We start from the raw sequence: 23,982 nt of genomic DNA, 5'->3' as shown, positions 1-23,982 counted from the left end.
TTTTTCCGTTTTCGACCCTGTGCACCAGAGGGTTTAGGCTGCCGTTGGTGAAGCGTGATCAAGGCAGCAGCTGAGCACTTGCCTAACTAGAGCACGCACGCGACCTACCGGCTGAGTGGCCCCGCGATAGTCATGTTTATTAAACATGTTTTATTTCGCTTGTCATTCTAATTCAATGAATAATGGTTAAGGGCGACAAAAAGCAAGGGCGACACTAGAGGGCGTCCCAACACATTTGTCGCCCTAGGCAATCACCTAGATCACCTATAGCAATCGCTGGCCCTGGTTGTACGACACTGCTTTTAACGTGAAGCTGCAGCAGCAGAAAACGTCGCCCCCTGTCTGCTGCACAGGCCGCTGTTTGCTCATTTATCAAAAGTTCGTTCATTTAAAGCTTTACCTTAATTTTATCTCCCTTGAGTATTCGCATGGGAATCAAACTCCTGTGTGAAAGTGTGTGTTATCGCCCCCTGCTGGTAGTGGGCCTTCACACACACTCGATGGGTGTTGCACTCTGTGGGTTCGCATCAAAAAAGACTGAATGTAGCAGAGAGCAAAGCAAAGTAATTTTTAAAATAATGAACATTTACACCAACGAATGTTAAAGCAGCAAATCAAGATTTTGCTCATTGATAATTCAGCAGCACCACACAGGCGTCTTCTCTGCTTTATGAGGGAGGAAGAGGCAATAACTTCCCATTTTCCGTTGAGTCATCACACTTCCTGCAGCGCCACGCTGCTCTGAGGCACCTCTCAGACACTTTGCTGTTATTGCAACAAGTAACTGGCAGCGAAAATCCTGAAACACCTCCTGTGTTTGTGTTGAAATATTTAACGTGTGTTTGAGCGTTTGTGTCTCCCTGATTTTCCGCTCATGACTTACACTTCGGCTTAGTGCGACCGCTGGAGGAGGATGACATTTTGTCTCGAAGCTGTCGACTTTGCCTTCGGTCCTTCTGTGTCTGCCTCCGTGGTTTATCCACCTTTTCACCGCCGGACCGACTTCTTCCTCATCCTCACCTTCCTCCTCGTCTCTCTGGATCACTCTCTTTAATTTAGCCCTCTGTCTCATCATTTCCACTTGTTTTTTTCCAGGGGACACGACTGTGTCGGTGTTTAGATAATGTGACTGTTCAGATGAAAATAATGGGGAATTCAGAAACGCTCTTCACTGCTAATGGAACGGCACCACCTGAGGGAAACTGATGAAAGATGACAAACAAAAGAAAGTGGTTTAAACCTCGACCAGCGTCATTATTTCTTTTCCTGGAACCGACCTTTTCTGCTTGATGCTCTGCAGATTCAGTCATTTCCAAATGAGATATGCACGTGGAAAAACAGGACACCTACTGAGACAAAATGATTGGCTCCATGAATATATAACTAAGTGGTGAATATCTTTGAAGCCTTCTCATTACAAAATAATAACCTTTTGGAGGGCGCAGCTCTTTCTGTTGCTTTTAAAAAGCTGAGCATCACAGTAGATTTAAATAAAATGGAATAATGGGCGTTTTTTTTCTTTCATTTTGAGCCCGGAGTTGCTTTTAACTTTTACATTCTTCCTCTTTTAATAAAAATCCTTTCTTCCTCCCCTGCTTCCCCCTCCCCCCTGACCTGATCTCCTCCTCCAGGTAAATTCACCTGTATCGAGGCTCGTTTCCACCTGGAGCGTCAGATGGGTTACTACCTGATCCAGATGTACATCCCCTCTCTGCTCATCGTCATCCTGTCCTGGGTTTCCTTCTGGATCAACATGGACGCCGCGCCCGCCCGGGTGGGTCTGGGCATCACCACTGTGCTGACCATGACCACGCAGAGCTCCGGTTCCAGAGCCTCGCTGCCCAAGGTGAGGACGAATCAAACGCGCCAGCTTTCGTAATAAACAAAATGATCATTTTATATGTAAAAAGTTTTTTTAGAGTTAGCAGAAAGGCGTGTTTTATTTCGGCAGCTTTGGACAGACCAGAAAAAAACAGCCGCAGGTTATTACGACTCATTTTTACATGTATTGTCCGGTGGCGACCTCCAGTGGCCACAGCAAGTATGACAGGAGCAAAGGAGCAAGTCAGGCGACGCAGCACAAAGAGGAAAAAAGTCCTCATGTGGAGGAAGGTGGAGTGGGTGGATGAATCAAAAGAACACAGAAGTCAACGATGATTTATATTAAGTTAATCACGCACATCACAGTAACTTAGTCATTTTGAACTTTTCCTCGGCCTCTTTGGCAGTGAATCTGTTCAGCTGTTCGGGTGTGAGGATGTGTTGCTTTCCCCCTGATCCCAGTCTTTATGCTAAGCTAGGCTAATCAGCAGTGACAGCTGGAACATGACTGTGTTGTTTAGCTTCAGGCTCCATTTTCCTGCGTAACTGTCCGACCTGAACTATGATAGGAAATTATAATATCATCAGGGCACAGCATCTTGTTACTCACCTTTTAAACAATGATGTATAAGTACTGAAAATATAAGGTCATCTTTATTTTATGAGTAGCTTAAATGAGTTTAAAAGAAGCAAATGTCCAAGTAAAAAGTACAGCGAAGAAATGATGCATTTGGGTAAAAACCTTGTTTCCTAAAACAAAGGCAGCGAGGGAGGGAAGAGAAGAAGAAAGAGAATCGAGGCAGAGAAAGAGAGATTCTGCTGAAGAGTCAACGTTTAAAAGGAGGAGAGAAGAAATGAAGCAAATATGGAAACAGAGAGGAATTAACGGGTGAAAAGGAAAAGGGGAGAGATGGAAAATGTCCTCTTCGTTGACAAATTTATGTTAGACTGGAGGAAAAAAGGAGGGATGAGAGAGAAATGGAGGGCGGGAGAAGAATGAAAACAAGATGTTCAAGGAAACAAAGACGAGAAAAATAAGTTGGAAAAAACGAGAGGGATTTTCAGATTAGAGGAAAAAAACATAACGGTCAGACTTTGCGTGAGCCTGTAGGATTGTATAATTATGTCCAGGGAAGCTGTAATCCCCAGCACACACACACACACACACACACACACACACACACACACACACACACACACACACACTCGCTCACTGTTTGTTGACATTAGGTGCTTCATGCGCTCTAAAAATTGAACAAGTGAACCGTGATTCCTCTGCAGTTCAGCTGTCACAGTAATGATCACACAGCACAGCTGAGCTTAGGTAGGCATACTGCTCTCTCACACACACACACACACACACACACACACACACACACACACACGTACATCTGTGTGTGTGTGCGTGTGTGTGTGTGATTGATAGCAGACACACACGGCTCTTTTCACATGCCACAGAGGAGGGCTTCGCCACGGCAGGCGAGGCAGGAAAGGAGACGAGGAAAGAGGAGAAGGAGTGAGAGGAGAGGAAATATTAGAGGTTTATCTGAGAACTATTCAGCAAAGATGATGAAGATGAAGATGATGCTAATATTCACTCTAGCTTCTGATAAATGCATGTGTGGTTCACTCACCTGAAAGTGTTGGATGCAGGAAGACAAAATGCAGAAACATGCAGCTCCATTAGTCAAAATGCTAACACAATGCTAATACATAAAAGCACTGCTACAGAGGTTGGTTATATGAACTTAAAGGGCAACAAGCGGCATTTAGCTGCCTTTAAAAAATGGTCGCCGATGGTCAGTTTGTCTCCGTTTGTTTTAGCTGGTTCCAGCCCGAAAGCTGCCCTCCTTCAGCGTTTAGCTTTTGGTAGTTCAATGCAGATTATCAGCTATCATCTTGTTTTCCACCACCGACTGTGCTAATCTGACTTTTCCAACGTCACATTCACAGAACATTACCCATAATATGAAGATAAAGCAAAACTCACAAATCAAGGATCTATCAGCTGCTTTGAGATTTGAATACCAACTTCAACGCCTCTAAATATCAACATTACAGCATCCAAACACACTGTGATTGCAGTTTGAGGCATTTTTTCTTCCTCTCTTTTCACTTTTAAGATCTTGCGAGCACCAAATAAAAGAGCAGTTTAATCGCCAAAATGAAGAAAAAGCTTATTTCAGCTCATTGCTGATTGCAAACGTTGCTACGGAAAGTTATAAAGCCACAAATTGGCAATAAAACAAAAAGGACACCGGGAAATGAAGTGTTTAGAGACATGATGTCCAACATTTGGTGGATCCACTCTGACTCCATCTGCTTCATTTGCTTCACTTAGCGCTTTGTTCCCAGAATGCCTTTCAAGCACCTTTCGGAGATGGATGTATTTATGTGAAGCGAAGTTTTTCCAGGAATAAAAGGAGCGTTTAAAAGGTCGTTTCACGTATTTAAAGCTGCTTTGTGGAAATGCAGAATTCGTCTCATTTTGATCAGAATACATTGTTCTAATTTTATAAATCCATCCAAACAGCTGCAAAATAACGTCCCCGACCGTCCAAATCGGAATATTACTTGGTGAGCAGATCAGGCTGCGTTCATCTCCCCAACATTTTCTTCCTGTTCGTATAAAAGAGGTTTTCATTTCAAGGTAAAATTTCTGTGTGCAGCAGCTTTAAAAACCCTTTTTGTTTTTGTTTTTCAATGCTAATCCAGGTAATGTAAGAATCCTCTTCCTGCTCTTCTTCTGTTTCCATTTCTCGCTCCCTGGTTCTCTCTCTCTGCCTGGATGACCATCAAACCAAGTGAACCAGTTGACCATTCAGGCCTCAGCGGCTCTCAGCAGCTCGGGCGGGGGGCGAGCGGGGCGGGCGTGCGGGGGGGGGGTCGGTCAGGCATTCGAAGATAAATGTTTTCACAGGCATCAGATTCGGCGCAAACGAGCACAAACAAGGCCGAGCGGCGATGATAAGCGTTTGCGTTTGTGAAAGTGATCTAAAGTCATAGTTTAATTGGATTTTAGACGGCTGATTGTGGGTTTCCTCTCGCTGGGATGGAGCAGGGATCTCCCTCTCTGGCTGCTCCGTGTAATTGCGTGTGGAGATGGAGAGCTGTAATGACAGGCCGGGGTGAATGCACTTGAATAATGGTACTTGGCGGGCAGATAGCAATCAGACAGTGATCCAACCAGGCGTCATTTAGCCCTTATTATCCGGACACTCCTTAGCCCGTCCATCTTGCATCAAACCGCGCTGTTTGTATGTAAAACCTGCTGACGCTCGGCTGGTTTTGTGCTGATTGTATCTTGTTTCTTGGCTGTCCGTTTAGTCTGGTGGATCCAAATATATACAAAGCAGCACAAAACTGGGATCTCAGCTCTAAGCAATTAGCAAAAGTTAGCATGTGCAGAGGAAGTCGCATGTTTGCGCTCGTGCAGAGTCTCCACAGCAGTGGTTTAACGTCCGACCCTCTGCAGCTTCACCGCCGCGGCGGAGGTGAAGCGTCAGGAGCTCTTCAGCAGAGGAGTGTTGTCTTCTCGGCGTGGATTAACCCACAGCTGACCGCTCGTGTTTCTGCCTCGCCGTGATGATTCTCGCTCAGTGAATCACTGATTTTCACACATCAGTGTGAGCACGGTCGCTAGATTCAGCCACGTTCTGTAGCTGATCTGTAAGCACTTTATTTTATTTAAAAGGACGTAAAATGGGATTTTTAAACCGACACTCTGGAGCACAAATATAATTTTGCTTCTCTGTGCATCAAATGGAAATACTTTGATGTGCTGTTTGCTGTTGTGTATGTAGCTTGAATCCATTCAGACATAATTGGAATATTTTTTTAATAATGCAGGATATTGGCTGCAGTTTGAGGTTTCTGTTGACTGATCACACACACACATATTAATACTTACCATTAGGGTTCATAGAAAAATAAAAACGTCACAAAAGTCAGCCCGAAAGACAGAAAGTGTCCTCTTGCTGCCTGCAAACAGAAACACTTTCCTGCAGCGTGAAGCCCTGTGGACGTTTGATGTCAACTGTTCACTCAAATGAGTATTTATGGATTGTTCTACAATTAAGGTTACTCGTTTATAAACTCGATATCAATGTTTTCATCTTCAAAAGTCATTTTTAGACTCAAAACAGTCCGTCTGACAAAATTCTGAATTTATTTCTCAAAGTGAACACGTTCACTCTCTTTGGACCACTTTGCTTTAATGCACTTTGATTTTAATCCAGGGCTAAGACGCATCAATAAGGTTGTCTTATCTTGATGTTTAATAGTTTTTATGCACATTTTTCATCATCAAGAGAACAAATTATGAGGATTTGATTTCCTTTAATCCAGGGAGCAAAGTGTGCATGTATACAGTGTTGAGGAAACGATTTATCCTGACAGTCTCAAACTTTAAGACTTAAACATTTTATTTTCCTCCCATCATCACTTTAGTCATCAGAGCTGCTTTGTTCAATCCTGACGATCTCATGATTATGAAGCGAGGTGTCGTGGCTGCTGGGAGATTCACGACCCAACAGGTGAACCTCTGACGCCTTCTTCCCCCTCTGCAGGTGTCCTACGTAAAAGCCATCGATATCTGGATGGCCGTGTGTCTGCTGTTCGTGTTCTCGGCTCTGCTGGAGTACGCCGCCGTCAACTTCATCGCCCGCCAGCACAAGGAGCTGCTGCGCTTCAGACGGAGGCGACGACACATGAAGGTGAACACTCGGGCACACCTGGCATGAAGTCAAACATTACATCCACATGTACATTTTCCATCTGATCTGCTTTTTGTCAAGTCTCAGCTGGGATGAAGAGTGGGATTCAAAAAAGCTCCAAAGATGATTCTGAGTTAGAAAAGACCAGCTTCTGGTGCTTTTTAAAGAATAAAAAGGATTTGACAAAACTTTAATGACGATAAGCTCCATTTTTGAATCAAACTCTTCACTTCTTCTGTCCTTTAAACTGTTTCGTTCAGCTGGAACCAGACGAACCCTGTTTTCCAATGGTCAAACACGATCAGCTCAGCGGTTTGTCCACACACAAGCCTCAGCTTCGTCCAAACACAAGACAAACAAATAGTTTCAAACCACAGTTGTTGTTTTTAAGGTATGAGAAGCGGTAGCACCGCTGTGGGAATCCTCTGCTGAATAAAACATTTGGGCTTGTTAGGTGGTCGTCGAGGTGACACTGTAAACAGCAGAATGCATGTGGATAAAACTCCCCGCTCTCCTCCATCCTCGGGCCCTCTGGCAGACTCACTGGGTGTCTGATATTAGCTTTGTGTGGCGCTCGTCGCCAGCAGAAACGCAGGCCATCAATGTTTCATGGGGGGAGCATTGAGCATGATTAAAAGCTGCGCCGCGGAGCAAACACAAACGAGGCTCATAATGGATTCACAGTGTAGACGAGGAGAAGAAACATGGAGCTTCTCCCTCCGCGCTGAAACTTTTGTTTGTGGAAATGCATCATTTACGAGAAACAGCGCGTGTGCAGCTGTGACTGCTGAAACCTGCTTTTCGGTCCCTCTCATGTCCGCCCTGCACTGCACGGTCCATTCAGTGGATGTTCTGGAGCTTTCGGTCACATTGCATGATCCTCATCAGCAGATGGAGCTGGTGGCTTAAAAGCTGAGCTGTACGAATGTGGAGACGGATCATGTGAAGTGATCAAAAGCTCCAGAAAAGCCATGAAATGCATCCTGTGATGAGTGGAAGTCAACACGGACATCTACACTTCAATGACAGTGATGAAGGTCATGTGATTGAGAATTTGAGACCTTGAGGTGAACCGAGTGCCTCAAAATGTTCAATAAATCTTTTTTAGCAACTGTTATGTTTCTTAAACGCGTCTGTGTCTTTGCATGGTGTTAAAAATAATGCTTTAACCTGTTCATTTGGCCGCCGCTGACGGAGAACAGCAGTGTTTAAACATCACACCCGCATCAACAAGCTTTGTCTTTCCGTCTTTTGACATCGCTGTGAAGTCCAAAACAAACACGTCTGCCTCAAAACCACCTTATTTTTTAAAAAACTGTCTCCAAGCCTAAGAAGACTATTTTTGATGACATGAAGATAAAGCGGAGACCTTAAAATATGTCAGTTCATTTAATTTCTCAACACTGTTTTGGATATATTTAGTAAAAATGACAAAGCACGGTGTCAATTTCTCCCTGGAGGATTGTTGAAATGTATCAGGGTTTTTTTCCTTCGTCTGCTTTCTTTCGTCGGTTTTGTCTTTGGAGCATTTAATCAATCAATTCTATGTGTCCAGCTGGATTTATCAGTCCCAGGCTGCTGTATTGAATAAGGAGTAAAGCTGTCAGGCCTGCAGGGAATATTGAAGTGCTGGTTGATTGTGAAACTGGTGGTTTGTGTGTTTGTGTGGGTGGAGGACAAGAAAACACAAACACCCACAAGAAACGCAACGATGAGCCTGCAGTAAACACTCCCAACATCCTGGCTGTGTGTGCGTGTGCGCGTGCACGTGCGCGTCAGAGGGAGGGGGAGATTGTATCTATACAGCCGGTGAACATGCATGAGTGCATTCACGAGTGCTGTCGTGCATTTGGGTGTTGTAGGGCATGTGTTCGTGCCTGCCATGACTGGAGCTGCTTGATTGAGTTTGACACGTCTTAGTGCATGTGTGCATGTTCATGCGTTTCTGTATTTATGAGGACCTGTGAAGTGAGGACACGGTGCCACAAAGTCCACTGAAAGATTAGATTGGTGTGGTTTAGGGTGGAGGACGGAGTCAGGATCAGGTGAAGGCTGAAGGTCATGTTTTGAAGATAAGATAAGATAAAAGTTTATTGATCCCACACCGGGGAAATTAAGATGTTACAGACAGCAATAATAGCAAGAATGAAAAGGAGATATAGGAAAAGAACAAATAGACAATAAAAACGATAAAAAAAAATATGTACATTATATACAAAAGAGTATAAAATTAATATTACCTTGAGTATTTGAATTGCACATGGTCAAATATGTATATATTTTAGATTTCAATATAACACGTTAATATGTAAAACTGTAGAAAAAGAAAATATAAGCACAGTAAAAAAAATGATAATAACAATATTTTCTCTTTTTTCAGTTTTGGGGATGTTTAGACTTTAGACTGCTTCTGGAAAATTGTTTTGTTGAAGTAGCAATGAACAAAAAACATACAGACAACCATAGAATATATACAAGAATTTAAAAAAGTAAATAAAAAAGTGACAAAAATACATATGCAGAAAAAGCAGCAGTGAATACAAGATAAAACTAAATGTAAATATACTGTAAATACAAATAAATGTTGTGCAATATTGCAATCAATAATCCAAAACCTAAAGATGTTTAACCTGCCAAACATTTGAGATTTGAAAAAGAAATAATAATTATTTGCTTCTCATCTTGCGGCCCCCTCAGATCATGTGACCTCCTGACCAGGTTGGGAACCACCTCATTGACAGTAACTGAGACGTGATTATACCGAATTAAATTCAGATCAGCATCATTCTCGTTTTGGACAAATCCAAATTAAAGGAGGAACTTTCAGAGTTCAGGTGATCAATCACAGCCGGCTGTCTGTGAAGGCGTCCTAACATCCCACGTCAGGCTCAGTGAATAAAAGCTGAGACGGGAAAATGAATCAGAGTTTGTGGGAAAAAGATATGTAAAATAAAAAAAACTCAAAATCCTAAATCCTATTGTTGTAATCCCCAATCCCCTGAGCTGTGATGGTAGGTGAAGAGGTAGATTAGCGGTCCAGCTGCCGCTGCACTTTCAGGTAAATCACACACAACCCTGACTTCCTGCTCGCTGGCATGTCTCTCGACCCTCTCTCCCCCCGACAGCAGCAGCAGAGAGCGAGAGCACCGCGGGCTCAGGATTGACCCACATCTGGTGCACCGAACCTTTTGCATAGTTTTCTCTTACACAGTTTATTTCTGCTCCTGTGACGAAAGCAGGAGGTGAATTTAGGCCATCGACCTGTTACGTAATTTGAGTTAATTTGCTAATGAAGGAGCTGGTTTGTTCAGCTGGGGTCGCGTCATTTCACGGCTGACGCAGCATTTATGTTATTGAGGAATCCTAATCCTAAGTTTTTTTTCCATTCACACCATAAAAATGAGACAATTCAGGTTTTCATACTTTTACATAACAGGATGTTTTTGACGGAGAGGCTTTTACTGTCATGTTGTGCAGCAGAAGGTGAAATCAGGACTAGAGCCGAGCCGTGTTTTATGTTTAATTTCAGTCATTACACGTGTCTGACGGCTCTTTCTGCGGTGAATTTAGGTGACTGTGCGGTCTGTTTTTCACACTGTGTGATTTATTTAGTAGGAATTTTCTATCCATAGCATGTAGCAGAGAGCAAACGCATGTGAATGCACACTTAGCCGGTTACTTCTGCCTTCTCACACCCGAGCCACACGTTAAAAAATAAATGTACTTATTGCACTGTCAGGCAATTTGATTAAAGCATCGGCCAAATGACGGAGATGTTAGTGCAAGTGGAAACATCACCTAATGAAGTGCAGCAATATAATGAACAGTTTAACCTCCACATCAGGAGCATAAGGCACAGAGAAGAAAAAGACGGTATATAATATAATATCACAGTCGACTTATAGAAAGTTTTAATACGCTCTGTTCCAGTGTGCATCACTGGTTATTCCCATAAAACTGCAGCTGCACCAGTAAATCAACCAGCACGCAGTTTGTTTTTAAATTAGATTCAAACCAAACTGAATGCAGGTCTTTGTGCTTTCTGTGCTTTTTTTTGTGCTCTGAACGCACTTCAGAGATGAATTTAAACCTTTAATGTACTTTGAAAGCAGGCGTTAAAGGGATAGTTTGAGCAGCTGGCTAGCCTGCCTAAAGATATTAGATTTGGTTTAGTGTTACTCAGTCACAAGAGGCAAAGAGATAAAACATACAATAACAAAACTCATCAGATGAAGCTTAACTTAAGTTTATTCATCAGGTGAAGACAATATGCAACAGAGGACAGAAAACACAGTGATGGGGTTAATATTCACATCTATTACTTAACTAAAACTTAACTATTAAAACTACTACAATGTAAAAATACTCACTTACAGGCAAATACATTTGTACTACGTAGACTTGTAATTCAGGAGATGATATCTTTGATGCATTAACATGTAAAGAGGATTATCATGCTGAAATAGAGGTAATTTAATCACTTTATGGACTGTTTTGTGCTTTAATCTATAATAATACACAACATTTTCTAATCTTTTCATGTTTTTGTGTTGAAACAGAATCTGAAAAATAACTACATCTTTCAAATAAATGACTTTAAAGGTCCAGTGTGCAGGGTTTAGTGCCATCTAGTGGTGAGTTTGCAGATTGCAACCATCTGAATCCTCCCTCCGCTGCTCTCAACTCACGAAAATCAGAAAGGCGCTCTCTAGAGTCAGTGTTTGGTTTGTCCGTTCAGGGCTACTGTAGAAACATGGTGGTGTAACATGGTGGAAGAGGACCTGTTCCCGCTGGAGATGAAAAAAGCTCAATCTAAGGCAATGAAAACACAACAGTCCATAGTTTCAGGTGATTATATTCAATTTCTGCACATAGATCCTCTAAATCCTGCACGCTGGACTTTGAAGAAAAAACACAATATTTCCCTCTTAAAAGTAGTCGATTAGAAGTTTAAAGAAGGATAAAACGGAGGTACTCCGGCAAGTACTACAAAATTGTACTTAATTACTGCCATTAAATGTACTTTCTACCACTTGTGCACCGGCAACCTGGTCTCATCACAACCTTTGACAGATACAACACATTAAGCAGCTTTTCTCTTTTTGCAGTAGAAATCTCAGCAGAACTAAAAGGACTTTTAAGGACGCTCAGAAAACACAGAGAGAATTTTCAGTATTTGCATCTGAAACAGGATTTTGCAGAGAGGGTTGCATAAGACGTTCCAAATGTAGGGATCATTCAAAAGTGTAAAGCAGTTTTAAATTCGGCTCCCGGGTCTTTTTACTTCATTTCAAGCACAATAAAAAGACCCAAGAATAAAATTCATTATTAAAAGTATGAGCACCCTCAATGAGATCATCACCATTAATCCCAGCTGCTCTGCTGTGAAATAAATCCAGCAAATGGTGAAAACCCATTGACACGCAGTGAGAGAGAGAGGCAGTCCTTTGGCGTCACACGTTCTTAATTAACCTCTCTGGCCAGTCCTTCTAATGTGAGCCTAATGTGATCCTCAGCCCTCCATTACGGCTCTGAGAGGGCTATCAGTCAGCTTTCTGCAGAGGAAACTACCACTGCTGGCCTGCAGCACATGTAAACTACCCTACAGCAGGGGCTGCTGTCCCACCGCCAACAGAAACAAAAGCTGGAGAGGAAGGCAGCACGAATGCAAAGAACATGAAAAACAGTAGCAGTAAAAGAAACACGCTCAATCAAAGTATCACTGACACCGAGCTGAGCAACCCTGTATCTGTAGGAATTTGTCATATTTACAGCGACAAGTTCACATCCAACGTGTAACAACTGTTTCAGATGCCGAACCCTCATCATATCTTTTACACGTGTTCAGTTGACAGACCCAAGCAACGTACAAGTGAGGTACAATCAAAGCCCCGGTAGATCAAGCAGAAGCCTTTGAGCGTAAATGCCTCAGCATTCGCTTCCATGTTCCACCTGACACAAGAGCCGCAAGGCTGCAGGTGCATCAAGTAACACATAAGCGCAGAGTGAATTCCTTTTTTTAGAGCGACAGAGAGAGAAAGAGCATATTAGGTGAATAAGCCTTAGAAGAGGTCGGTGTTCATGCAATTTTTGAAGACAGAGAGAGATTCTGGTCGCCAAGCTTTTCTTGCCGTAGCCAACATCTTACCATATGTAGTTACCATGCTGGATACCACTGAAGAAGTAATTCTGCAGAACCAAATCAACTGTTTGGTTCTTTCAAAGTTAGAGTTTTTAATCTGACACACCAAATGAAATAATCCAGAAGAATCCAGAGGTCCCGAAGAATGGCTGCAAAATGCACCAACATAAATGAGCATAATGCAACAAAAACCTACAATTTAATAGCACGTCACGTAACTTTACTTAAACTACACACAATCAACAAGAAAGCATGGTGGCTTGACTTTGCAACCAGTGTGTTTAAGGGCACCGACCCAGTTTAAGTGTTGGACATCAGCAAGGTGAATGGATGGATGTTTTGTTGATCTGACCGGAGGTAACACACAAACACAGACACACACAAAACAGTTTCGTCAGGTCAGTGAAGACACATGGTCTGGTCTGGATTCATGAGCAGTTCGGTCAGGATCCAGACCTTTTCTTGCACTGTTGAACGCTTCCAGGAATGTATTTTCTCACAATAATAATACACTGAGCGCCTGTTTACCGCCATTACAAATGCCACAGCGTCACCCCTCAAGGGGATTATGTTTTATTATGGACTGATTACTAATGAATGTGTGCTGTCTGAAAAGTTTCCCTTAACAAGAAAGGAAAATACAAAGAGGCTAAACTAATCTAATCTAAACACAAACAATCTGCGTTGGCATTAGCAGGAACATACTTTACGGCTCAGCTAGTGGTGTTTTATGGGAATTACCAGCATGGTTAGCACACATCTTCAATTATGTGTGGTAATTGTGTTAGGATGGTCGGATGTATTGGATTAGTGCAATACTTCCCTGGAGGGATCTGTTTGCTGTGATTGTGGCCACAGCAGTGATGAATAGCTACGAGGTGCAGCTGAGTACAGTTGGAAGTCTCGATAATCTGAGTGAAGAATGTCCTTGAGGGTTTTATGGCTTTTATGCAACTGTTACGACGTATGCGTGCTGCTATGAAAGTGTTCTTTGAAGCAGATATATAAGATTGAAAGGAAACTAGCAGGATGGCTGACGGGTTCTGTGATTTCTGGAAGCAATAGTCGAGCTTTTCGTGGATTTAAACACAGTTGCAAAGCGTCTGATCGAACTGACGGCTTGGCTGTTGATATGTACTTCAGTGTTAGCTGCACTCCCGCACTGCCATCCCTGCACTTGGGCTCGTCTTTCTGTGCTGGAGTTGAAGCTGGCGTTGCAGAGCAGGTAGCTGCAGCAGTTGTGGTAGTCCCAGTTGTGCTGATTTCTGTGGTTTCTACCCTGATGCTTTATTGATTCGTTAGTGACACTGATAGTCCGGAGAGGACGAGACGGAGGGAGAAAGAGCGGGAGCGATTGCACTGAGGCTACCTGCTTCAGAAGGCTGTCTAATTAGAAAGACAGAGTATCAAACAGGCGGCTACCACAGCCCAGTGAGAGGGAAGAGAGTGCCTCACCACTCCTCTGAGTGGTGAGGCAGAGTGACATCCCCCCCTGCTGGGGGAGTCAAACTACTGCAGAGGGATCAGATCAATAGCGCCACTCATCCTTGAAGGATAGGCCCGCCTGGCAGCAGCTCGCTTGTTTAACACAGACAAGCTCTCCAGACTGAAAAGGAGAGAGCCCCTTTAGAAATCAAAGGGAAGTCGAACATTACCGCCTCTCTCCTCCATTTCAATCAGGACCGTCAGCGCGTCCTCGCTGCTGTTTCTGAAGTTCAGGCCGCAGAATGCAAATTAGTATTTTTAGATCAAGGAAGGCTTTCATTAAAATAAATCATTTGTGAGGAATTATCCCTTCTGGAGTGCAACGACTCCAGTCAGATGCATCAAAAATAACTGGCCTACATTAGAAATCCCATCCAGTATCACAGGGATAAAAAAACGTACATTAAACCCTGTTTCATTCAGCCTGGAGGTAGAAAGCTACTAAAGCCGGACGACTGTCCTCTTCCAGTTCCCTTCACCTCAACAACATGAGGAGAGAAATAAGAGCGACCGAGGAGCCTTGACATGCTTCCCCCCCTGCAGCTGGCTCTTTTTTTGGCACGCTCAGCCTTCTGGGAAAAGGGATGTACATTTGGAGAAGTGGCCTGAGGGGTGTGACCCCCCCTGTGACTGCAGACGCCGTCCCGCTGTTTGACAATGACAGCGCCTTATTAGGGAAACCGACTTCCTGATTGATCGGCTATAATCAGCTCGTTAGCTGTGATTAGGCGTTTTTCGGCGGGGGGGAAGCTCTACATGCTGGTTTGCTCTAAATGCCTTGATCTCACAGGCTGTTCAGCAGCTTTGAGAACAACGGCAGATAAGAGAGCGTGGGGATTAAGAGGCCTGAAGAGGCGCAGGGAGAGCGATCAGCGATCTCCGCGGGCTGAACTCAACCTTCAGACTGACGAGTCGGCTGTGAAGTGTCGTGCAACACGCTCGCTGTTCCCTCATTAGACGAAGAAGCGCTTACAGTAATTGACAGAGTGGAAGCCCTCTTTGTTTTCATCCAGCATGTAGTCTGCATTTGTACTAATGACACTTATGTCTTGAATATAACTCACTGGAGCCAATTACCTCGCAGATCTTTATGTTAATATCCATATTTATGTGGCTGACTGCTGGCTGAGGCAACGCTTTGACCCCTTGCCCTTATTATGCTCTTAAAAGCAGCTGGATTAGCTAAAACATGAATTCTCCTCAGGTTCTCCATGTCTTTACAAGACTAAAGCCTTGACCTTTTGGACTCGAAGACTTACTAACTCACCTCAGTTCTTTTCCACTTGATTTTGGAGCTGCAACATCATGTTATGAAGCACGCACAAACAAACAGTATCACTAAATACAAAATATAACTGTAAAAGCTCTGCAGCACTGAATGATATCTCCACAGTAAAACCAGTATCAATAAGAGCTTAATAAGAAAAATGTTGCTGAATATCACTGAATATCAATTACTTCAATTAGTATTTTGTGTGCAGTTATATGGTAAAAAATGAGTGTAGTTTTACAAATATGCAGTATACATTTCGTCAGATGTTACGTTACATGCAATGGTTCACCAGACAGCACGTGTGTCATAACGTTTCCAGAAATATTGTGTTTGGAAAGTAAAAGAAAGTTTATGTGCATGTCTGCATTTACCTTGCTTTCAGTATATTTCTGCAAGATTTATATTTAATGACAGATGTTGTTTTTGTCAACAAATCCCACAAAAAGGCCTAAAACAACAGTGAACTGATCGTTCTAACAAGTGTTGTGTCCTAAACTACACATTTTTAAAGATTTATGTCTGAAAAGACCAAAATACTTCAACAATGAGGAAAAAAACACAGAATATCACCGAGCTTATCCTTTAGATTGAATGTAGTATTATCATGAAATCACACAGTATTATTGAAAGCTGTGGTTAGGGGTGTTTCTGTGGGGGCTCGGCATGAATCTGACATCAAAGGCTAATTTTAACCCTGCATTAAGCTGAAGTGAACCCTCACTGACATTTAAACGTCAGATTTAATGCATGAAGCTAAAGGTGTTGTGGCTTCCCTGAAATGTTATTCAGATCAAATGCTGAAAGAGGAGACAGCGAAAGGAGCAGTGCAGCAGATCATGTGGATAATCATTCCAGGTCAGCGGCTTGATGAGCAGGAGACATTAACACACCATGCTTTAATGCAAGCAGGGACGATGGAAACAAACGGAGGAGAGAGAGAAAAGCGGGGATGGATGGAGAGTTTTACTGTCATTGCTACGTTTTTCAAGCAATATCACCAAAAGCTAATTATACATAGCTGCGACATCTCTGCATTTCTACCCAACTGCAACTACGACAAAGCCTAGTATGTATTCAAATGATCCACAAAAGGACCCTGATCCAAAACACATGAGGAGCAACTGCAATTGAAGCATTCAGGTCAAACTTTGAGGGGTGAAACATACTGAGCTAATGCTGATGACTGATGCTAGTCAGCTCACGTTAGCATAACTTCAATCCTCTGCCTGAGCTGACGGGGACGGCTGTGGCTCAGGAGGTTAGAGCGGTTATCAGAGGGTCGAGGGTTCGATCCACAGCATCGGCAGTCTACATGTCAAAGTATCCTGGGGCACGACACCGAACCCCAAACCGCTCCCGATGCTGTGCCATCATATGAATGTGTGTGAATGGGTGAATGCAGTGTTGTTGTGTTGCACCTTGAGAGGTTGCCAGACTAGAAAAGCGTTACATAAATACAGTCCATTTACCATTTAATGTGATCAACTTTCATGCTTTTCTGGACCACCGTCACAGGGCAACAGTGGGAAATAGGACAGTGGCATAAGCCTCCATCTCACTGTCAACATGTGATGATGCTCATTGTGGTGTTGTGTGCTGCTCTTAAGGTGGACTGGGATTCAAGCGACCACATACAGAAAATCTAACCAATCTAGACCAGTGCAGGTGGCCGTTTATTGACTTAATCTAAGCCGTTAGGTGTTGTAGTATGTGTACTACCTTTCCAAGTTTTCTCCCCCATTTTAAAACAACATTAAGCCATGATGAGACTAAAACTGGCTTTAAGGCACCTGAGGCGTCATCAGATAGTGGTCAGAGATCCCAGACGTATTCCCGGGTGTTCACCCCAGCTGATATCAATCTAACCAGCTCTAAGAAAAATATTAGTGTTTTTAAATATCTTTTTAAGTAGAGCCATAGACCAAAAAAAAAAAAAAAAACCTTTTTTAAACCCACATCTACTCAGACATTCTTCTCAGCTCCACAGAATCCACTCAGCGCTGACATATTGATGCTGAAACATCCTAAAAAGCCTCAAATGGCCTTAATCGAGCAGAGAGGCAGAGGGGAGAACAGGGGGAAAGGGTGGAGGGCGGTTTGAGATGAATCCACCAGAAAATTGATCAGCAAAGGCAAATTTATAATATATTTCCTTCCCCGCTGCTCGGCTGGAATTGCTTCTGGGGGGAAATGATAAAGCGGAACGCAAGCCGAGGAATTCCTCCTCCAGCCTCCTTCAGGAGAGACTGATGCCGGCGTTAGTTGAGGCTGACACCTTTCCGAATCGTGTTTTATGTAAATGCGGGTCTCTAAAACAAGTATCCAAGGGTAATATTTGCAGAGGAGATGTCGGAGGATAGCGGGCCTGACGCGGTTTGCGTCCTGCTTCCTGCTAATCTGCTCGATTAATCACATCAGCAGAGGCAGAGATATAAATGCTTCAATCGGGAGAGGAAAGCATGATGGATGAGCGAGCTAAGAGGTCCTCTTGCTCTCTTTCTTTCTTCCTTTGTCCCCCTCTTCTCTCCCTTCCATCGCTCTGCCTCCGTTTTACAGATGATTTTTCTCCCTTTGCATTTTTTTCTTCCTCTTTTCTCCTTTTTTTCCATATTTCCCTCCCGTCACTTTTTAAAATGCATTACTCTCTACCTCTTTTCCATTCTCTCCTGTTTTCTATCTGTTTTGCTCTTTCTCTTATCTAAAGGCCCTTTTACATAAACAGGAACAAATGTGGGGAAAATAAGAAAGTACAGCAGATGCTTCATATATTCACATTTACCTGATGCAGAGACAGTTCTTGTTATTTATTTTAATTAAAAAAATGGACAGTTTGAATGCATCCTGGAAGTAGAAGCCCTTCTTTGAGCTAATCTGATATGAGCTGTGCCCATTATGACAAATGGATGATGTGAGTGTGTGACAGGGGAGCGACCCCTGACCCACAGCCCCCGGGCTCTGCAGCCCGAGGCAGGGCTGTAACCAGGATGTAGAAATACTGACGTCTTAAGCTGAAGCAGCTCCAACCTGATTGGTTGTCTTCAGTGGTGGCCTGGTCGTAGCCTGCTGTGGTAAATCTCTGCTCACCGGTTTTTGGCGGTATTTGTGGTCGCAGGTTGTAGGCTACCTGCGGGCTGATGCATCGCCTGTGCATCTTTGTGGACTATAAGCATCGATCTATATGAACAAGTATCAATACAACGCGGGTGGTGCTGCAACACATCAACAATAAGGTTATTCGCCGTTGCTGTGCAGCTTTCGCGACGTGTGACGCCGCTTGCTGTGATTGGCCGAACCTTCTGAAGCTTACCACAGGTGGAAACAGAGAGTGTGTGTGTCATTTTCACGCAGTGGTGTGTGTTTTAAATGTGTAATTAGTGTAGAAGGAGCCGTGAGGTTTGTGAATGCAGGAGGAGAAGGGTGGAGAGAGTATGGAGGGAGGAGCAGCGGGGAAAGAAAAGGCGAGTGAGCTGCATCCAAAGCGAGGCCGTAAATTTCCTCCCTCGTCTAACCCAAAGGGCAAAGCTTCATTCCCCCAACTGTTTATCTCCTCTGTCCTTGCCTCCACCCATCCATCCATCCATCCATCCATAGCCTGGTCCTCACTGTGTTAATGGAGGAAATTTCTAATTAGGCCTGAATTTAATGAATCACCTGGGCGAACCAAGGTTTGGTTTCAGTCAGGGGTCTCTGCCCCGAACGCTGTCTGTCAGGCTGCGGGGCTTTCTTCTACCTCCCTTATTGTTCTGCTCCTCTCTTTCTTTTCCTCATCACGCCTCCTCCCTCTGTTGTGCTCCTCATTGCGCCTCCTTCTCACGTCCCTCCGCCCTCCACATTAATCACATGGCAGGGAGAATAAAGCAGAGCATCTGTAATAGTTTAGCAGCGTCACTGAAGGACGGGCAGAGGTCGGTTAGCATCGTGGCTAACGTGTAGACATGCTGTGTGTGTGTGTGTGTGTGTGTGTGTGTGTGTGTGTGTGTGTGTGTGTGTGTGTGTGTGTGTGTGTGTGTGTGTGTGTGTGTGTACATGTATTAACAGTAATAGATGGGTTCTTGTGGACGCAAGGACAGAACGGGGACATGGAGTGCTAAAAATGGATCGCTACCTGGTGGTCTGACACACACCCATACACATATCTATAGACGCACACGCTGACATGCATGCACACACACACACACACACACACACACACACGCACACACACACACACACACACACACACACACACACACACACGAATGCTTTACATACCAGCACACACACAAAGGTAGGAAAAGTCTGTCTTGTGCTTCTGATCTGATTTAGAGGAATTTTTATCCTCCTGTCGGTCTTTTTGTTGATGGATATTGGCTTATTATTAGTTTATTGGCTATTTATTTTGCCTTTTTCCCCACTGCTGGAAGCTGGAGGCGGGTCTAACAGGAGGGAGTCGAGCCGTCTTCTTTTACTGGCTGCTTGATTTGTTGTTGCTGCAGAGGTTTTGCGTCAGTCGTCAACTTCTCCTGCTGCCAACACTTCCTCCTGCTTCAGGCTGCATTCCTGCTTGTTTTCCATAACACAAAAAGCACCTTTTTTCTTACCCAGAATGCACTGGAGAGATTCCCTGCTGATAGTCTGCCACACAGTCTCCCACAGCGGCCCAGAGGGGGACACAAGTCGCATTCATGCGTGAATTTTTTTTTTATCGTCTTTTATCAGAAATGTGAATCCAAACAAAGCTGACTTCTAATCATCGGAGGGCTTTTTGTCTGATCATTTTTAATTTCACGGGTGTTGTTTTAACTTTGAAGGGCACTTTGGAGCGCCTGTTATTTTCCTAGTTTAGTTTCCGTGCACACACTCAGTGTCTCTCAGGCCATCGCAGTGTTTGTGTTGGAGTCTCTGAAGCAGATAAGGAAGTCATTGTGTCTCCTGTAATGAAAAGGCAGGGCGACAGTGCAGATAGGATTTTCAATATCTCACCGTGCCCGGGTGAAAACGCCACGCACACGCCATCACCTTGAGTACAGCGCGTGTCAATCAATCCAATCCATTCAACCACTCCAGCTCACCCCCCTCGCTCTCCTTGACGGGTGAGATAAACACGCTCGGGGTTCAGCTCCAGCTCGTATTGATGACTTTTACAAAGGGGAGATACGAGCTGTGTGATCAATGTTCAGCTCATAATTTATGAATCTGCTGTTTGGGGTCTCTCTGTGTGGAGTTTACCTGTTCTCCTCATGCCTGTGAGCAGAGCAAATGGTTGGGTGAATGGTTGTCTGCCTGTCACCTGTCCAGGTGTAACCTCCCTTTTCCATCCCTTCCCTGAATCCTAAAGCTCCGCTGAAAGGATGGCCAACGTGAAGAAAGCCAATCAGCTCAAAGCTCTTTGATTACTCGTGGACTAATGAACTGCCACTCATCCATATACCAATCAATTAGCCACAGCTGACCATTGGAAAACAGGCTCTCTGTTTGAACAGCAGCGCTGTAAATGTCACGACGTCAGTCTTTATGTGCTGGCGTGACACTGTAAATGTCAAACAATGTACCTGAAGATCGGGTTTGTTTCTGAGAGGAGAGAAATGAACACAGAAGAGCGCAAATATTTAAACTGCTGCTGTTATTTCTCCACTTTGTCACATTTCTGTCATTGTATTGTGTTCATCACTGATGTGTTTCATGTATTTTCTCCAGCATTCAGCTGTTTGCTTGTTAATATGTTTTAAGGACTTCATTCACTTCCTGTATTTGGAGATCCACGATCCGTCATGGATCTCTAAATCTTATAGATCCTTCTGGTATGTGATTGTTGCAGTTGAGCTTCTAGAAGTCAAACAGTCCCCACAATCAGATGATTATATTATGCAGCCGATGTCAGTCATCATTTTACTATTTTAAGCAACAAACCATCAAGTATAACGGCCATCATGAACTGAAAATAGAACACAGGAGCAGACAGGCGAGTGTATGTTGACTGAACCTGACTCCAGGCAAACTTTAGATCAGCTAAAAGTAGGATTATACTTAACGTTAGCTGCTGATTGGGCAGGAGGAGGCTGTGGAGTTTCCCTCTGTCTAACTAACGCAGACCGATGCAGGTGGTTTTCTCCTCCAGGCGAGCGTGGGGACTGAAATTGGCTATGAGGACGTTTTCTATGCGATGCTATGTGGCGTCATCAGCTCGTGCTGTTTATTTTATAGGGATTCAAACTAATCAGTGACAGTGAAGCTTAAGGAAACTCATTTTTATGGTCAGCCAGGATTCTGTGTAATGATGATGCATAATGAAATGACTCCATTCCTCACTCTTCATCCTCACTTCATGCCATCTGGAATATTTGTTTTCCATGTCTGAATCTCTTTGTAATTAACTGAACTGAAATTGAACTGACCTCTGATGCACATACACACACACACACACACACACACACACACACACACACACACACCTCCAACACCTGCATGTACTTACCTCCAACACCCTCACACTTACATTCACACACACACACACACACACACACACACACACATACACGTTCACAAGCACACACACACCGCCAACAGTAACGTCTTTCTCTGGTTCCTAACAGCCTGAGTCTTGGCCTGTGTTGCAGGAGGATGAGACAGGCGAGGGGCGCTTCAGCTTCCCCGGCTACGGCATGGGCCCCGCCTGCCTGCAGGCCAAAGACGGCATGGCCATCAAGGGCAACAACAACAACGCCCCGGCCTCGGCCGCGCCCGAGAAGAGCATCGAGGAGATGAAGAAGCTGTTCATCAGCCGGGCCAAGCGCATCGACACGGTGTCCCGCGTGGCCTTCCCGCTCGTCTTCCTCATTTTTAACATTTTCTACTGGATCATTTACAAGATCATTCGCAGTGAGGACATCCACAAGCAGTAGTCGAGAGGCGGAGGAGGAGGGGGGCGAGAACAGTGTGAAGAGGAGAATGCAGCGAAACAGAGAAGGAAACAGACAGCGATGACTTCAATGGGAGATATCATTGCCCCCCTTTTTTCACGCCAACCACGCCTCCTTTCCTCGTCCTCATGCTTCATCCTCTTCCTCTTTTGGTCGAGGATAAGTTGCTTTTTGTGGCAGTTGCCCCCCCCAACCTCACCTGACACCTGCGAGACATTATTTGAGAAGTTTCTTGCTTTCTTTTCCCTTTATTCTCTTCTCTTGCCCAAAATCCCAACCCCATCGCGTCTCTTCACCTGAATTATCCGGACCAGTGCAATAGCAATGCAGTAAAATGCATGATATATGAATGTGGCAATATATTAATGAAAAGATGAAAAAGTAAACACAGACTTTTGCCGGCACGCCCAACAAACTGTGGGAGTGGACGGACTGGAGAGAAAGACGCCGACAAGAGAGTCTTGTATGTGATTTTAGGTTTTTTTGTGTGAAGACAGATATATAATTCTATATGAAAGCGATGTTGGGACGGGGTGGGGGACGAGCGAGAAGCATACAGCAGTGTAATATACTCATATATCTATCATAAATGGAAAAAAAGAACTTTATTTCCAAAGGCAGGCATCTGGAAATGAGGGATTTTTCACCAAAAAAAGCAAAGAAAGCGGAACGGTGCTTCCATTAAACAAAGCGATGCAAGGATCACGCATTCTATATATCTAGATTTGCTTCAAACGTGTATTGCAAGCACTCCTCAACCCTTTTCCTCCCTGCCCCGCCGCCAACACCACGAAAACCTCGAACTGCAAAGACACGTGAGACACATGAGGTTTGCTGCTGCCGCTGTCAATTATGTGACGGGACAAAAAGAAAAAAAAAAACACTGGACGAGCAGTGCTGAAGATTATGAGACAAAATATCTCATTTATCTGTGTTCCTCTACCTGTCGTCCATTCCTTTCATATTGCATTTGTTGTTTTTTTTGTTTTATTTATGTGCCAAGTAAACATGTCGCTTGTGGCTGTGCAGCGCTCTGCAGCTCTGACCTTTTTGTCAAGAGGAAGGGAAACGTCGACCGACCGGCGTGTCCTCACGGGCTTCTTCTGGGTTTTTTAATCCCTGAGATATTCGATTGTTTTCATCGAGCGGAGAAAGAGCGAATCGATCCCGGACTGAGTAAAACGCAGATCCTCGTTTGCTTTCCTGGTTGTGTTCGTTGGGACTGAACCACAGATATGTTTACATCTTATTAGTGCTTCCTTGCTTTGACCCCGCCTTAATGTGACGCCCCTCCCTCCCTGTCCCCAGCTGAGAGGACATATGTAGTAAATTATACAGATATAGCACCTGTTATACCTTAATTAACTGTATTTCCATCTCATTCACATGCACCAACTGTAGCTGCAAACTTCATTTGTGAAAAGCCGCATCGTCGTGCACACACAGTGTAACTAAAGGATTTCTTTTGCCATAGCCACGTTGGACGGGTTTGATCATTTGACAGTTCAGTTGATTTGATTGATGATTCATCAGATCACTTGTTTCTGTTTCAGGCTTCTCTGTGCAGTCATCAGTATATGCAGTTATGAGTTTTCCTTCCTTTTAGCTGCTCCATCTCATTATCATAAACCTCAGCGCTGAAGTGGT

The 23,982-nt window shown here is 43.9% G+C and overlaps 1 protein-coding gene across 3 annotated transcripts in view; it reads left to right on the top strand.

Annotated features, from left to right (window-relative positions):
- Positions 1–23,400, top strand: part of glra1 (glycine receptor, alpha 1) — a 97,340-nt gene extending 73,940 nt beyond the window's left edge. For all 3 annotated transcript variants that reach the window (XM_070961929.1, XM_070961932.1, XM_070961930.1), the window contains 3 exons: positions 1,632–1,846; positions 6,390–6,536; positions 22,033–23,400. In XM_070961929.1, coding sequence (XP_070818030.1) covers positions 1,632–1,846; positions 6,390–6,536; positions 22,033–22,317 — 647 coding nt within the window. In that variant the 3' untranslated portion in view covers positions 22,318–23,400. The remainder of the gene's footprint in view (positions 1–1,631; positions 1,847–6,389; positions 6,537–22,032) is intronic.
- Positions 23,401–23,982: the final 582 nt, after the last annotated feature.

Source organism: Chaetodon trifascialis, chromosome 5, assembly GCF_039877785.1.
Source record: "Chaetodon trifascialis isolate fChaTrf1 chromosome 5, fChaTrf1.hap1, whole genome shotgun sequence".
Lineage (NCBI taxonomy): Eukaryota > Metazoa > Chordata > Actinopteri > Chaetodontiformes > Chaetodontidae > Chaetodon > Chaetodon trifascialis.
Note: the sequence above shows the minus strand (reverse complement) of the source record. Positions and strands in the feature narration are given on the sequence as shown.